The 17,542-nt window shown below is 40.1% G+C and overlaps 1 protein-coding gene and 1 long non-coding RNA gene across 2 annotated transcripts in view; both read right to left on the reverse strand.

Annotated features, from left to right (window-relative positions):
- LOC110371164 (cleavage and polyadenylation specificity factor subunit 1) overlaps window positions 1-17,542 on the reverse strand; it is a 32,308-nt gene that overhangs the window by 3,312 nt on the left and 11,454 nt on the right. Inside the window, exons 15-24 of the mRNA XM_064041119.1 lie at window positions 9,937-10,074; window positions 9,388-9,579; window positions 8,643-8,828; window positions 4,784-4,937; window positions 4,186-4,364; window positions 3,570-3,784; window positions 2,774-2,920; window positions 2,428-2,500; window positions 1,968-2,120; window positions 1,354-1,548 (exon numbers count right to left, since the gene is read on the reverse strand). Of these exons, the coding sequence (XP_063897189.1) occupies window positions 1,354-1,548; window positions 1,968-2,120; window positions 2,428-2,500; window positions 2,774-2,920; window positions 3,570-3,784; window positions 4,186-4,364; window positions 4,784-4,937; window positions 8,643-8,828; window positions 9,388-9,579; window positions 9,937-10,074 (1,632 nt within the window). The remainder of the gene's footprint in view (window positions 1-1,353; window positions 1,549-1,967; window positions 2,121-2,427; window positions 2,501-2,773; window positions 2,921-3,569; window positions 3,785-4,185; window positions 4,365-4,783; window positions 4,938-8,642; window positions 8,829-9,387; window positions 9,580-9,936; window positions 10,075-17,542) is intronic.
- LOC126054235 (uncharacterized) lies at window positions 11,761-17,517 on the reverse strand. The gene is made up of 2 exons (XR_010277690.1): window positions 13,628-17,517; window positions 11,761-12,317 (listed from the first exon to the last, which is right to left on the reverse strand). It is a non-coding gene; the product is annotated as an uncharacterized LOC126054235 (long non-coding RNA).

A 17,542-nucleotide genomic window follows, 5' to 3' on the forward strand; every position in this document is an offset into this window, starting at 1 on the left:
TGCTTTGAGTAAAAAAAAACACAGTGTATTTCTATTTTATTTAATCGATCTGAATCGGATACAGGGTCCAGCGGATCCTCAAAATCTGAGTCCGAACTGCAGCTATCCGTGACGTTTATTAGTAAAATTGAGGTTGGTTGGTTAAAGGTTGGTCAATAATATTGTCGAATTGAACATCTCGATCCCATTTTGTTGTTCACGAGCAAAATAGTCTCGCAAACGAACTAAAAACTCGCGAACTTCACTGTTGAGAACAGTTTTCCGCTGACTTTTCGGCATTTTGCAAAACCGAACAGAAACAAAACTCAGCTAACAAAGAAACACGCACACACTCGCAAGTAGTCGCAAGCAGACTGACAAGACATGATATGACTGAATTAAAAAAATACGGTAGGTCTATGTCCACCTTTTAAATATTTTTCCATAAAGCTGGAAATTATGAATTCTTTAAAATTAAATTCAAAAAGAATTCTAAAATTCTTCTCTTTAAATTGTGCAATTTTAATAAAAAATAATGTACAGTAAAATAAAATATTCTTATGGATCAGAAGCGGTATTAATTAAAGAAAGAACTAGTAGCACACAACACCAGTTTTAATCTCTTACAAACGATTTAATTTGAATAAAGAAAAGCAACAATTACACTAACTACTCTTAAACTACTGCTAAAGTACGTAAATCGATACAAAATGATACAGCTAAACGTCCGTTGCATCCGAAAGCTAAGCAACGAATGACCCGAAGTCCCACGTGCGCGACGCTTTTTATACCCTTCCTCTTGTTTCGAATGTGTGGGTAGGAGAAATATTTAACAATATAATAAGGCCGTTGAATGACCTGGCTGAATGACATGACCTTTACCTAACAGAATTTTATCGAAGTTTCGCATCACTATTACTACTGTCAGTTGAAACGTCATACGGATCATGATTCGCCGCGCGGGGTATAATGTGTAAAATAAAATTTTCTTAAAATAATAATTAAAACTAAAAAAAAATGTGTGAAGTGGCAACGTCACGTTGAAATATACATGTTCCACGCTGATATAAATAATATTTAGTATTATCTGTGGCACAAATACTGAGTCATTCGACTGTTTGAAAAAAAAGTCAAAAAAGAAGGAGAAAATCTAAACAAACATTGTTATATTAATGGCCGTTTTTATTGGTTACTGATAATGTCAGTTAGATCCTGCCGGGGCTGCAGGATTGTCCCAAAGGTTACCGCGGCGTTCGTACATACATAAAAGGCCCACGTAGTAACATAGTGAGTTTTAGTCAGTAAGAGTCTGACACTCACTCACACAGGCTAGGCCGATATTAAAAAAATTCTAAAGAAACAAAATTAACATACCTGTGCACTTCTCAAGTCCCTGGACACAAGGGACAGTGTCCTGTGTTGTGCTTGATATCTCAGCAGCGATATAGACTTGTATACATCGGCGACTAAAACTAAGTTCTTAACAGAAAGCATCTTGTGCACGTAAATCTGTGTGTCTATGAACGCGACGCCGACTAAGTCGTTGTCTTTAAGTTGCCAGATGTAGATCTGTGGGAAGAGAATGAAATATTGTTAAAATGAGATTTTAATAAAGCTTGCTCCGTAACCGGGTGGATTAAAAAGTATATAAAAGAAAGTATTCTTAGTTAAACTAAGTATTTATGACTCGAGAACGATGGAACCGATTTGGAGAAAACAATATGTGTAAAATAGCTTAGAACCGTGACAACATGGGATACGTTTTATATTCATCCGCGTACGGGAAGTAGTACACATAAAATACAAACTGTTTTTCGCGTCCCCGAAAATCTTCTTCCCGAAAAAAAATATAGCCTGTTACACGGGGATAGTGTAGCTTCCCAGTAGTGAAAGAACTTTTCAAATCAGTGCAGTATTTTCAGAGACTGTAGCCACAAACTCCTGTCCTCTTTATTATATTAGTACAGTTGACCAATAAACAAACATACCTTCTGTCCAACTGCAGAGATGAGGTATCCCAATACTTGAGTGAGAGCAGTCACGGGTCCCTTTTGTTCCTTAGCGTATAACTCCTTGAAACGATTCTTTGTAAGAGGCTGTCCCGGCTCGGGTACAACGTCTATGATATCGTAGATTATTATCTGAAAACATAAGCAAAAGACACGAGAAAGTTAATATTTTTAAGAAAAGAAAGTTTCTTACAAGACTTTTTTAATTACGGAGTTATTTAAACTTTATTTGAAAAGGTGGTCTTAAGAAGTGCTAATTTTAAAACCGATACTATGTAAAACCAAGTTTTATAATAAGTTATTTTCTTTTTTTCTTTCGTGTCGATGTCTTGAAGGTTTTAAACTTTCGCGATTTTTACCCATATGTGAATAGTGTTTCGTGATTACAACATACGAACAATTTATAAAATATAAGTGCGTATAACTATTGTGTACTCACCCTCCCTCTAGAAGTGATATCTTCACTGTAATTGTAGTTTGTTCCTATCGCTATGTAGCCTCTCAATCCGGACCTGCAATACAAAATATATTGTTAAACTACTCTTCTATAATAATAATAATAATTGACGAGTGAAACTGCATACTGAAACTATTGCTTACGCCAAAATTCAAAAACAACATAAACGTTAGTTTTCTAAACTGTTTGCTTTGAGTTTTACGTTCAATTTTCAAAGTAAGCAACTGTTTTAATAAAAACAGACATTTATGCTGTAGGTAAACTTGGGCTTTTGCCTTTTTTTTTAATATACATCGATTAGGAAATTTTCCTATATACAAACACTTACCTAGTTCCCTCATAAGACAGACAGACGTTCTTGAGACACGTGACATGTTCCCACTCGTCCAGCTCTATACGAGTGTTGGGGATGATCTCCCACGATACAGGCGAGAAGAGAGTCACGAAGAAACGGTCTTGGAGGGGGTAGGGGAATCTGGGGAATTACAGTAGATTAAATAAGAGCAAGAAATAAGCGCTTACTTGACGTGAAAATTATAGAAAACAAACACCTCGATACGCCTACCTCTTATTTTAGAAGTACTATCAACCAATCACAATGTATGACCCTACTTCACCAAGTTTTTTTTTTCATAACGATTATCAAATTCGGCATGCTCTGTAAAAGTCTTTTCAGAGTATTTTAAGACAAAGATGGCCAATGTCATGTCATAATTCGATAGCACTATGTATGGATACATTTACATATGTATGGATGTGAGCAAATAAACTATTGTCTTTACAAGATGCACTGTCTTCGATGTGACAAAGGTGTTACAAAGATAAAAAGTGCCCATTTATGATATACTACCCCGAGATCCCGAGTTATCTGCTTTCCGTAGTCGGATGGTGACAAAAACTATCCTATGTTCTTCTCCCGGGTCTAAGCGCATTGAGGTCTTCTTGAACCACTTCTTGACACACTTGTAGAACACTGCACTATGGAAGTATCCTCACCTATCCCCCTTGTTGTCGCTGGTCTTCTCCTTGTCCTCGCCGTTGAACTTGTAGTACGAGGTGGTGGGCTGGTGGGTGGAGGCCACGAGGCAGTAGGTCTTGGACTCTAGATATACAACTATCCTCACCTATCCCCCTTGTTGTCGCTGGTCTTCTCCTTGTCCTCGCCGTTGAACTTGTAGTACGAGGTGGTGGGCTGGTGGGTGGAGGCCACGAGGCAGTAGGTCTTGGACTCCAGGTGGAAGGTCACGAAGTGAGGAGTCACTCGGAGCGGTACTTTGCGGACTGGCCACCATGCGTCGTACGATAAGTGGGTTGGGAGGGCACTGATGCGAAGGGATGACTGCGAAAATGGGTCAATTTTACAAAAGGGTAACCATTGAATTATAAAGATATTTCCATATTTACAATAATTATAAAAAACTATCCTAGTGAAAACTAAACTAAAAAGTGTCGAAAAATTCATCCCCATTTGGGACGGAATGGCACGGGACGGGATTGGACCAGACACGGCATGAGATGGGATTGTAAAGAGATAGGATGAGCCTATCTCTTTACAATCCCATCTCAGGTAGTGAGATGAATTGATGATGAAGTGGGATGTGATGTAATGAGATTAGTTAGATTGGGACGGTAAAGCGCGGGAAGATGATAGATAGGATTGCACAGAATTACAACAGGATGAGCAAGGATAAGATGGGATGGGATGTAAAAGGACTGACTGGATGAATGAATGAATCTCACCTTAGAATTAAAATACAAGAACCCCTGCGGGCAGTTTGTATTATTGAACGGTGCGAAGGTAGGCACGGGAGCTTCCTCCGAGCACAGCGGGTGCAGCCTCAGTTCTCCTCGGGCTGAGAGGAACAGGAAGTATGGGGTGGCCCCGCAGATGAACACGCCGTTGTAGCCGCCTACGTTACCTGGCGTGGGGAGAAATTGATATTAGCAACCAGTTTTTCAATGAGATATAGTCTAGGTTGAAAATAAATTGTATAATACTGTAAGTTTTAAATACATCTTATTGGTTATTTACTCGATGACGACAAAGAGAGAGGGCATTTGTAAGTATTATATGCTAATTGTTTCAACCGCGTCCCGGGGGGATAGTCAAGCTTCAAAAAATGAAAGAATTTTTGAAATCAGACAGAACAAAGAAACACATAAAAATGTTTCCTCTTTAGAGTCTCTTTTCAGAATGAATTTCTCAGGGGCACGGTATGACAAGTAATTTAGACTACGATATAAAATATACTCTATCATGTTGAAATAAAGTTGAACTGTCAGTTATATATCAGTACACAAACATCAAAAATACATATAAAAACTATATTATACTCACCAAAATACCGGCACTGTCTAACATTTTCCTTCAGCAGAGCAGTCTCATAGGAGTCGGCGGGCTCGGTGAGCGGCGCGGCGTTGTAGCCGAAGGGGAACGACACGCGGGATCTACTGAAGCGGAGCTTTAAGTTGCCGCGAGGGTATTTGTATGCCTGAAAATGATGTTTCAAGTTATTTTTTGTAGTTGAAATACAGGTTTTTTCTCAGAAGACGAAACGCGAAATTAAAATGTTTTTATTTCTAGATTTTAGCGTAACACAGAAAAAGAAAATATGTAGTTACATTAGCTTTGAATAACATAATAAGTTATACTGATATGCAGAATGAAATACTAAGCTTGATGTATAAACAGAAAAGGAATTACATAAGAGTTGAAACGATTTTAGCTCGACATAATATTTTGAGAAATTGTAGTACATTTTTTTCATCTTTATTTTATTTATTTATTTATTTATTTAGGATCTCCAACAAAGGATGTACACATAACATGACATATGTAGTATAGAAAAACAATGGGAATAGTGTCGGTGTACTCCTTCACTTATAGGAGACCACAGCATGCACAATATCACTAGCTAACTAATTTACAATATTACAAAAATATCTAAAAATAAAATACAGTTACAAACTAAACACTTATAAACAAAATATACATATACAAACAATTTATATTGGCAAGGTTTTTAGGCACTTTCTAAACGTGGACATACACTGGCAGATGTCTAACTCCGATGTTTTTGCTAGAGCATTATATTGCCTACAGATTCTCGGTATTGCGGCGTAATGCCCAAGGTTGGTTCTAGAGGTGGCGGTGTGAAAAAGGCTATACACTTTACTCCTAGGGAGCCGAGCTGGAATTTTTATTTCCATTGAACTCAAAAGTTCAGCGCAGTCAATTGCACCATTGAATATCTTGTGTAGCATGATGCAATCCAGGATCTTTCTGCGGGTGGCTAAGGTGTCCATGTGATAGTACTTTAACCTACATGTATAGCTTCTTAGTTCTCTAGCCTTACAATCACGATAGCAAAGATGGTAGAGGAATCTCTTTTGGACGCTTTCCAATCTTTTGGAGTATACTTCATAATGCGGACTCCAAACCACAGAGCCATATTCTAGGATCGAACGAACTAACGTGTTGAAGAGTTTAATTTTTGTGGATGATTTTTTAAATTCTTTACTATTCCGTAAAACGAAGCCCAGTACTTTGAAAGCCCGTGAAACTATATTTAGGATGTGTTCATCAAATTTAAGTCCTGTGTCAAGCTGCACTCCTAGGTCTCGAATAGTGTTCAACTTCTTCAATTCAACACCATCTATGAAATATTTATGGTTAAGTGTTTTTCTGTTACGCGTAAATTGGATATAGTGACATTTGCTGGTATTTAGTAGCATCCTATTTTGTTTGCACCAGTCGTTCAATCTATTAATGTCTTCCTGTAATAATTTTGAATCTACATCATTCTTAATTGGCATCATTATTTTTAAATCGTCTGCAAATAGATAAAATTGGGAATATTTAAAACAACTGTCTATGTCATTAATAAAGACGTTAAATAAAATCGGACCCAGATGGGATCCTTGTGGTATTCCAGAGACTGCGAAATATCTATCGGAGAAGTAACCGTTTATCGCTACTTTGGATTCTCTATTTACCAAATACGATTCAAGCCATTTGATAACGTTCCCGCTAATACCTAATTGTACAAGTTTATTTATAAGCAGGTTGTGCTCGACTTTGTCAAAGGCCTTGCTAAAGTCGGTATAGATTGCATCCACGGGTATCTTTCTGTCAAGGCATTTTGATAGAGCCGACGTGAAGCATAATAAGTTGGTGCTGGTGGATCTAGATTTGACAAAACCGTGCTGATGCTCGGTAATCTGCTGCTTAAGGAACCACATTAGATGTTTACTGACAAGTTTTTCAAATACTTTTCCGAAAGTAACTAAAATCGAGATTGGTCTGTAATTAGAAACCAAATGCTTGTCTCCAGATTTAAAAATGGGTATCACTAAAGCTTCTTTCCACGTATTTGGAAATATTCCGTCCCGCAAAGATCTGTTGAAAATAATATGTAACGGTGTCACCAAAGCCTTAGCATTGCGTTTAATAAATAAAGGAGGTATTCCGTCTCTGCCTGCTCCCTTCGTTTCATCTAGTTGTGATAATTCTTGGTAAATTACCTCAGTATTAAATTCTAGTTTAGATAGTGCTGCAGATGTATATGAACACGCGTTAACGAACGTAGGCATAGACCCGCTGACTGGTACACTAAAATTCGACGCGAAACATTCTGCGAAAAGGTCGCAAATATCCTTCCCGCTAGTCGCAACATTATTGTTATAAAACATATCGCCTGGATAGTTGCTACTACCTTTCCTTTTATTTTTTATAAACGACCAAAATGTTTTGGGGTTCTTTGTAATGCTTGTCTCAATGTTGTTGATGTATTTCAAGTAGCATGTCGACATGAGAACCTTGCATTCCTTCCGTAACTCCTCAAATGAAATACCGTCTAATGGATTTGTGTACTTTTTAAAACGAACATGGTACCTGTATTTTTGTCGTAACAGTTGTATTAGATCACGTGAAAACCACGGAGGATATTTATTGTTAAAGTTCTTTTTTAACGGTACACAATCTTTAATAACTCGTCTTAACAGAATATAAAATACGTCTACCATATCATTAACGGATCCACAGGTTTTAAACTCGTGTTCCCAATCAATTGATGATAACTGATGTAAAATATCGTCATAGTCAGCACGAAGAAAATTTGGCTTTGGGTAATCGTTTGCCACTAAGGATTTAGTCGCATTAACTGGTAGCTTGAATTCCAAAGGAGGGTGTAAAGGGTCCTCTTTTGTCAGACATGATTGGCAGCGAGTAACGTCTATTAGGGGCGAGTTGCATAGTAGTAAATCTAAGATTTTTGACTTATTATTTAGTATATTGTTATATTGAGTTAGGGCAACCAAATGCAAAAACTCAGTAAGAACCGTGAAGATATCAGAGCCGCTTGGTTCAGGGATTAAGGCCGTAGACTGATCATTTGAAAACCACTTAATATTCGGGAGGTTAAAGTCACCAAGAATAAGTACTACGTCATTCTCATTGAAAATAAATGTAGATTTTTTGGTATAGGATTCCAATGTATCACGTTGTACTGGTGGCGGGAGGTACACTCCGCTTAAATATAGCTTTTGACTACTATTGTGTGACGAAGATATGTCGATACTAATCCAAATGTCTTCGAAATCAGTCTCGAAATGTGATAATCTACTAGACTTTAAAGATTTGGAAACGGCTATTAAAACTCCTCCACCATCCTTACGAATCCTAAACTTGCTTGACTCACGATCGCGCCTGTAAACTACGTACCTATCATCGAACAATTCCGAGTCATAGACACCACTGTTCAACCAAGTCTCAGTAAGCACTACAATGTCATAATTATGAACAGAAATATTATTGTATAAATTTGTAGTTTTGGTTTTCTCGAACGTTTTGATAGTACACTTGCAGTGGACGGTTGAATGAAAGTAGGTAAAGCCATAAGAACTTTCCAATTGTAATATACATAAAATTATATCTTGAAATTTCTATATTTTTAGTTTGAAGCTCAACGCTCAATCTTTCTCCGTGTGAGAGGAGGGCTGTGCTCAGAAATGGGAGGATAAAAAGGCTGTACGTAACTAGTTTGAAGTGGTTAGTTTAGTTTTTTTTTTTTGCAAAGCTTATTTTGGTGTTTCCTAAAGTTCAAAATATGAAGGGCCTTTTATAAATTTTGAAACGCTATTTTGCAGGCAAGTTTAAATTAAAAACATTGAGTTTGACTTTATAAATTCCTGTAGACCTGATATATCATAAGCTGGTCTTCACATCGCATCAGCATTAAGACCCTGGTGCCCTTGTGTCCCACGCCCACCACCAGCAGCTCGCGGCACTTGTCCGCGTCCACGTTCTGACCACCACTGCTTAACTCCTCGTCTTCTATGCCGCCACTGGGAATGGGGACTGATTCCAGGCTGTCTGCTAGGATCTGTAAAGGTAGATTAGAAACTTGATTAAACACAAAAAATAATGGTACAAATCACTGTTCTGGGTGACTGGGTTGAGGAGGTCATATAGGGCAGTAGCTCCTTGTAAAACGCTGGTACTCAGCTGCATGCGGTTACTGGAAGGCGACCTTAACAGAGTTGGGAAAAGGCTCGGAGGAGGATGAAAATGACAAATCACTAACAATGGTACACAAACTACGAACTAGAAGTTTGTGGCCAAAGGCTTGAAATTACACCACACTAAACAGATATTAGTCTTGTTTTTACTAAACAGATATTTAGCAAAAACAAGACTACGTACTTAAGACTATATACTCTGAGGCTGTGAGTTTGTTCGAAAGAGGTATATAAAGGGCACCAGATGGAACATGATGGGTTTTAGTTAGTATGGGTCTGACACACTCACGCTGCTAACCCACAGCGGTAGAGGTGAATTCATGATTTCCCAACAAAAAAGAGGGAAACAACAACCACCAACCTACCAACACATTTTAGACCTAACCAAACCAGGAATTTTCTAGAAACTACAAAGGCACTCACAGTATTCCCAGCGCAGGCATCTCTGACGAGGAAGCTGAGCCTCATCTCGGGTAACGAGTAAATCTCAAGGTTGCCGTTGATGCGGAGCACGAACAGCCAGTAGGTGGCTTTAACTTCCACGAGGTATTTCTTCCACCAGCGCGAGATGCGGCGAGGGACGCCGGGGTTCTTTGATTGTTCTGCTAACATTATCTGTGGGGAGATTTATTGAATTATAAGGCTTTAAACGCCGATCGCATAAATAAGGGAATATAAGACTAAGAAATAAACTAAAAAATAAGAACAATAATTTTCTCTTTTGATAATTTACCATGGGAACATGATATATTATACCGTGATATACAAACTTATATGACAACACTTTTAAAATTGTTCGCTAGAATACTGATTTCGAAAATAAATCTGATATAGACGTTCCTTTTGTAAAAAAAAAAAATTCTTTCCAAATTACTCCACCTAAATATTTATCTGTCTATCGGTCAACCTGCTTAAACACTCCATCTTACCTGTGAACTCGCCTTTTACCTAAGAAATAATAGAAATACTCACGCTAGCCATGGAAGCAGGAGTCTGGTCGCCGCCATACAGCAGTTCGTCTTCATCGTTGAGCTCGTACACGGCGCCCGGCTTGAAGCCCTCGGCCTTCACGTTCTTGCCTTTCATCTTACCTGTGAACTCGCCTTTTACCTGGGGAGAAGTTAAGTTATTTATATATTTTACAGAAATAAACAAAAGTTTAATAAACAAGCAGTTTCCTGTGGGAACTACTCCACGCACACAGAAAAAATTCAAGGCCTAGCCAGGCCTCCGTCACCCCATGTACTTGCGCGCTATAAGTGCCTACCCCCCAGCCGAGCGGTCTCGGTCCGCCGGCGGATCAAATTTTTAACCGACTTCTAATAGTGCTGTTCGTTCGTACGCGTATTACGATGCCGTGTGGTGCCTTATGTGCTGTAGATGGGTATAAATCGAGCAAAAGAAGGGATAAACACCTAACATTTTTCCATTTACCTGTCAACGAAGAAAGGTAAGTGATAAATGATTCCTAGTTTTTGTAGTTTAAATTTTTTTCCATTCACATACCGTCATTAGAGACCTAATTAAAAGACATTAGGTGTGCGGACACCGGTATCCACTTAGAATTTGACAGTTTAATAGGTACTAAGCGTTAGCTTGTCTTTCAGACACAGATTTACATAATTTTGTTACATAGAAACGTTATACCACAGAATAATTAATAGTACCTACAAGGTACAGAAGATGCACTCTTCGAAAGAAAACATTCGAATATAAACTGCTAAACTAACAACTGCAATAATGTTCATAAAACACCAAAGCACGGACGTAACCTTCAAAAAATGTGCCTACAAGTCCTTGACGCGCTCGAAACGAATCAAAATGCGCTTTAATGCCGGTAGCACACCTCCGCTGCGAAACCCAGAGGGCGAAACCGCCACAGTTTCGCTGTGAGTTGTGAGTTGTTGGGCGGCGAAACAATAGCGAAATTCCCTGCTCTAACGTACAAAACTGACTATGACGTTGTCTCTTTCTAACATGATTTCGCTCATTTGCTTAGGCGCCGTCTACATCTCCGCCCGTTGTCCGCCATTTTGGAGCGGTTCCGCGTGTATCTCGGACGCGTCTGTAGCAATCGACAATTTTTATGAGCGAAATAGGAATGAACTGTTCCAGTTTTAGGTTTCGCTCTGTTTCGCTATTATAGTTTCGCTTAAGTGTAGTACTGTTGCACAGCGAAACTCACGCAGCGGTTACGCAGCTGTTGTTTCGCAGCGGAGGTGTGCTACAGGCATAAGTCTGTGTAGCGAGAGTTCTTTTTCTTACGCCCGATGAAACACAGTTCTCAATAACATAGATAAAAAGTTACATATGTTAATTTAATTTTACCGAAGAGGCAGCCCTGCGATTACTGTGGAATTGCGCGGTGCGAAGCAATCACTGCTGTACGCTTGAGCATTTAGGCGCATTTTAGCATACAGTGGTTGTTGACGCGAAGGAGTAGGCAATTATCGTAGTAAGTATTGGAAATTTTCTACTGAGTAAAGTATCTGTTAGTAATCTGTGGCCTAGCCTTCCTCAATGTGAAAATGTACAATTCGTGAGTTTTTTAGAATGTGATTGGTAAACCGAATTCAAAACGGACTACAGAAAAAGTTCGGTAAGATAAGATTCATTCTTGCAGAATTCAATTCTTGTCGTTGTAATGATAATGAACATACCCATTGTAACATCATTCAATGTTATAAAACTGTTCCAAAATTATTTCCTTGATTAGAAAATATATTTCGGCGCCAGCCGAAATCAGTTACAAAATGGGTGACTCTTGTGCCTTGGGCATGAAAGTAAAATACATCATTATAACAAAGGTTCATAAAAGTTTATTCACTTCACAACCAAATAAATTATGAATAAAATAAGGATTGGCGAAAACACAAACCAGTGAATTGATGAAACACAAATAGTAATTGCTACTAACAATAAATTGATTGTTTATGGAAACAAAATTAAGAAGCGTCAATCAGGTTTACAATTAACGTTAAATTCATTAAGTAAAAGTAAATAATAAACGTCTAATTCATTATCAAATCAATAAATAGAATTTAAATAAAATGAAAAGAAAACAATAAAAACACAAGGTATTAATTTAACTACAGAGTTAAATATTAAACAAATAAGGTGACTCAGGTGTGATTAACGTCACAATTAAGAGGTGTTGACAGAGCAGAGGTCGAACACCGAGTCCGCTCCGCCGCAGCGGGCGTAGCATTATATACACGTTGACCGGTCCGTCCCCACCTCGCCTGACTCACAGAGTGGTGCGATTACGTCACTTCCAACGTGCGGCGCACGTGTTTTCATAACCTTATTCATCCGCGCCGACACGGCCATTCTGCACAATGGTCGCCCTCGACCTGTATGGGAAGAATCTGATATTAAGTTAGTAAGGAGGCCCCTGTCCTCAACTTACGAACACGCACAAACACAAATGTAAGGAGGCCTCTGCCTTCAACTTATGAACACAAATGTAAGGAGGCCTCTGCCTTCGACTTACGGACACATGTAAGGAGGCCCCTGTCCTCAACTTACGAACACATATGTAAGGAGGCCTCTGCCTTCGACTTACGAACATAAATGTAAGGAGGCCTCTGCCTTCGACTTACGAACACATATGTAAGGAGGCCTCTGCCTTCGACTTACGGACACAAATGTAAGGAGGCCCCTGTCCTCAACTTACGAACACATATGTAAGGAGGCCTCTGCCTTCGACTTACGGACACAAATGTAAGGAGGCCCCTGTCCTCAACTTACGAACACATATGTAAGGAGGCCTCTGCCTTCAACTTACGAACACAAATGTAAGGAGGCCCCTGTCCTCAACTTACGAACACATATGTAAGGAGGCCTCTGCCTTCGACTTACGAACACAAATGTAAGGAGGCCTCTGCCTTCGACTTACGAACACAAATGTAAGGAGGCCCCTGTCCTCAACTTACGAACACATATGTAAGGAGGCCTCTGCCTTCAACTTACGAACACAAATGTAAGGAGGCCCCTGTCCTCAACTTACGGACAAACACAATTATAAATAAATAAATAGTAAATATGTACTTCATTTCGTGATGGCCAGGTAAAAACACCAACCTCTCATGTATTGTTGTGGGTTCAATTTCAGGTCAGGCAGGTACTAAGTACCAGTACCTGTTTCTTTCTTACTTCCTTTTCAAAAAGGCATTGCAAAGTTTTAGGATTCAATAATACAATATAGACGGTTGGAATTCTCCTAGATAGGCTAGATATAAGACTGTGTGAGACAGTACCAGTCCCCTGATAACAGAAAGGATAGTGTCCAATGAGCAGTAACCAAATTCAAAATTAAAATGTAAACAAAATGAAACCAGAATTATTAACTGAACTGAGGTTAAACTAATACAACGATCGACGTTAAAAATATTTGAATTTCATATAGATTAACAAACATCCTAGACTTACACTAGTGCGTCCATCTACATAAGCGTATTTTGAAGGTAAGGAGGCACCTAGTCCGGTGCTGTCATTATCTGTATGCAGTTTATATGGCAAAATCGGTAAATTAAGTCTGATGTTCTCGCGTTCCACGGTCCATTAAAGATTTGCGTCTGGCCTTGTTAGGTTATAGATGTTAGTGACGCGCTCAACTACATAATTTTTTAAATTTGTCATTTGATAAAATAAAAATATTCACTATATTCACGACGGCCGGGAATGGTGCGTAGATATGCTTGTCGCTCGCATCTCCGCCGCCACCGTGCCACCACTAGTCTTCAACCGCCAGTCGATAGATGCGCATCGCGCGCATTTCCTGCAACTGCTGCAAATAAACTATCAAATCTTGTTGTTTTATCTATACTTATAATAAATCTGAAGAGAGGTCAATTCTGTACATTGAATATATTTCCAAAATAACTATTAGGGGGTGATTGATTAGTGATCGATACTGATGCCAAAAATGCAATCAGTAAAATTTTTGTCTGTCTGTCTATCTGTCTGTCTGTATGTTCGTTATGGGAACGAAAACTACTTGACGGATTTCAACGAAACTTGGTACAATGATTCTCTGTACTCCTGGGCAGGTTATAGGATACTCTTCATCACGCTATGGTCAATAGGAGCAGAGCAGTAAAGGTAAATGTTGGGAAAACGGGAGAAGTCACTCCGTCTTTTATGCTTCCGTCGCGTGTGCAGCCCTAATGGTTAAAGCCACACAAAAACAATGTATGACGGAAATGTTCTCCTTAAAATTATGTAAAAAATATACCCGGACAGCACACGTCTGTCTCTTATGGCTGGCTCACAATAACACGTTTAACTGTCGATAGCCTCTCTTTGCACCAAGTCCAAATCCAACGCGGACGAAGTCGCTGGCAGAAGCTAGTTGTATGAATATAACCGAGCTCAATATGCACTTAAATCATTTAATAGTTAATGTGGGTTCACCAGTGACTGCGTACAAGGAATCACCCACCATCGTTTCTACACTAACCGGTGGTCTCCCACAAGCGGGTCGCCCAAGTTGGATTGAAAAAGCGCATAACGTCGTGAGTGATGCTTTGTACACAGCAACATCCAATTACGACTTCAAGGACCTGAGGATGCTACGCTACGTGGCTACGAGCCATCTCACGTGACCACTGTAAGAATACACACTGTGGACATTTCTGCATGAACATAAGCAACGCTCGGTCATTACCTGTCAATGATGCAAGGGTGAGAAACAGGCAAACGACTGCTGGAGAAAAACCCCCTACTTACGCGGGACCAATAAGCATCAAAATCGTAGCGTTCGATGCAACGCACCACCGTCCTCCCATGGCGCCGCTGCACCAGCATGCCGTCGTCCAGTAAACAGTTGCTTATGCTGAAGAAGAGGCATCTCCCAGCCACCACAATTCAGTGAGCAGTGCTGATACCGTCAGTAAGCCTACGATGACAAAATAGTGTCATGATATCTGTTGACGAGCTCAGACTTACATACGTCGGCCGCAGTCCACCTTCAGATTTCCTACAAGCTGTCTGAGCGGGAGAGTAGTGCTGAACATTGATACTTCCACCTACTGCGCCCAATTACCTGTTGATGTATTCGGCTTCGAGTTTTCGTGTAGCACCGAATTTTGTTGACTTCGATCCGCAATACTGTTTGCTTATTTGTTACCACGTTATGCTCCTCGACTGTGCCTGAATATTTCGAAATTTGACTTACATTCCACTCCCTGCTCCAAAGCTCCGCTGCTCGGCATCCCCGAAGCATGCAGCAGCAGAATGCAATCGCTAGAGGCAGGCGAGCAGCTGACACCGCTCGCACCAGAAGTCGCTGCAGCACCGCACAGTCTGCAGGTTGTTGTTGTTTCGGTATGCGGCTATTGCAGAAGCTCTTGCGTTACCTTCTGTCAATCCAGCTTGTCCATGTCATTAGAGCACCGACACCAACAACTCGGCATCTCCGTTCTGTGCTCTCCGCAGCAGCCCAACACGAACTACGTCTCTGCGAGTGTATGCATCACACTAAAACAGCATTAAACACTTGAAAGTACCCTGCTAATCCAAAGATACTGAAAGAACCATTTTGACGTTCAGGAGCACTGCTGGTAACTTCAAGACATCGCATTTTCCTAGGACATTGGACGAACTGCACCATTTGAGATGCAGCCGTCCAAACTTTTGATTGGTGTTTGAAAAAAAAAACAAACCTTTCCTTGCGTTCACGGTCTTAACACCGGGACAACGCCACCATCTCCCTGTCCAAAGTCTGCAAAAACCAAAAGAAAATATTTCTTGACCATGTGGGCCAAGTTGCGGCAATGCAGCCAGACACTACTGTGCATCGGGACACTGCTGAGACATTCTCTAGTACTAACAAAGGCCGCCAGGTACACTAAAGGCAGTTCGCGGCAGATAATCTTTCTTGATTGGTACTGGGCAAAGTCCTTGAACTAAGTCCAAATTGACAAAAGGCAGTTGTCGACAATCCGTCGGTCCGATCTGAAACTTGAGAGTGAAAAATTAATGGGTACCTCATTTGTTTAATTCAGTCCGTCGCACACACACGTCCAGTACAATGTGATTTACCCTCTTGAAAGATTCCTTTGATAATCAGCCCGTCGATTATCTCCATTTTCTGGCGCCTGCTGGAGCTACTTGGCCAGAAATTTCAATGGGATCTCCTGCGTTAAATTGACGCTCGGAAATATCACAAACGTATCGTTATATCTAAACAGTAATCTTTTAACTGATGCACCGCTCCATACTGGATCCCATCAAAACACTAAAAGGTATCTCATGATCTTCTACGACGGCACGTACTATATCCCAGTCGAGTCTCTCGTTCTACATCGATTGTTCTACATGCTTGGTTGTGGCTGCTACAGAAATCGATTTTGCCACAAAAGCATCACGCCCAGATAGAATGCGCAGTCGGAAAAATTCATTGTTTAAACAGTCGATGACCGCCGCCACAGCATCTCCATGACTCGCCTCCAGACATTCTATGCCCTGGTGATAGATTCGGCTGGTCGCGCTATGTGGCATTTAAATCCTGATCATGTCGTCATTGACGCTGCTCGCTTGTCAAACTGAATTGGTGACTAATTAACGAGAGCTTTGGGTCGGCCTTTTTAATTTTTAAATCCAGTTTGTACATACCTCACGATGAGCGAGTTCCTAAAAACTTTCGCTCTACCCACATATGCACGTCAATCGGCTGCCGATCGCGGCACATTACTGCCGCGATCTAACGCCGTCGCCTCTTTGGAGTTACGGCTTGGTTGGTTGGTCCTGCAGGTATAGGCCAATGCGGACAGCATTTCGTTCACACCGGCGTCGTGGTTGTCTCCTTCAGTATGGGCAGATGAGGCTGAGGAAGCCCCACTAGTGATCCCACTTCTGATTTCGGCGCCAGCCGAAATCAGTTACAAAATGGGTGACTCTTGTGCCTTGGGCATGAAAGTAAAATACATCATTATAACAAAGGTTCATAAAAGTTTATTCACTTCACAACCAAATAAATTATGAATAAAATAAGGATTGGCGAAAACACAAACCAGTGAATTGATGAAACACAAATAGTAATTGCTACTAACAATAAATTGATTGTTTATGGAAACAAAATTAAGAAGCGTCAATCAGGTTTACAATTAACGTTAAATTCATTAAGTAAAAGTAAATAATAAACGTCTAATTCATTATCAAATCAATAAATAGAATTTAAATAAAATGAAAAGAAAACAATAAAAACACAAGGTATTAATTTAACTACAGAGTTAAATATTAAACAAATAAGGTGACTCAGGTGTGATTAACGTCACAATTAAGAGGTGTTGACAGAGCAGAGGTCGAACACCGAGTCCGCTCCGCCGCAGCGGGCGTAGCATTATATACACGTTGACCGGTCCGTCCCCACCTCGCCTGACTCACAGAGTGGTGCGATTACGTCACTTCCAACGTGCGGCGCACGTGTTTTCATAACCTTATTCATCCGCGCCGACATATACATAAACTTGAACCTAAAAAAATCTCTCAATGGCAGGAAATCGAGAATGTGAATTCAGATCAACAATCTTTAAAAACATCACGAAGAGACACAACGTGAAAATCTATATGTACC

This window comes from Helicoverpa armigera, chromosome 24, assembly GCF_030705265.1.
Source record: "Helicoverpa armigera isolate CAAS_96S chromosome 24, ASM3070526v1, whole genome shotgun sequence".
Lineage (NCBI taxonomy): Eukaryota > Metazoa > Arthropoda > Insecta > Lepidoptera > Noctuidae > Helicoverpa > Helicoverpa armigera.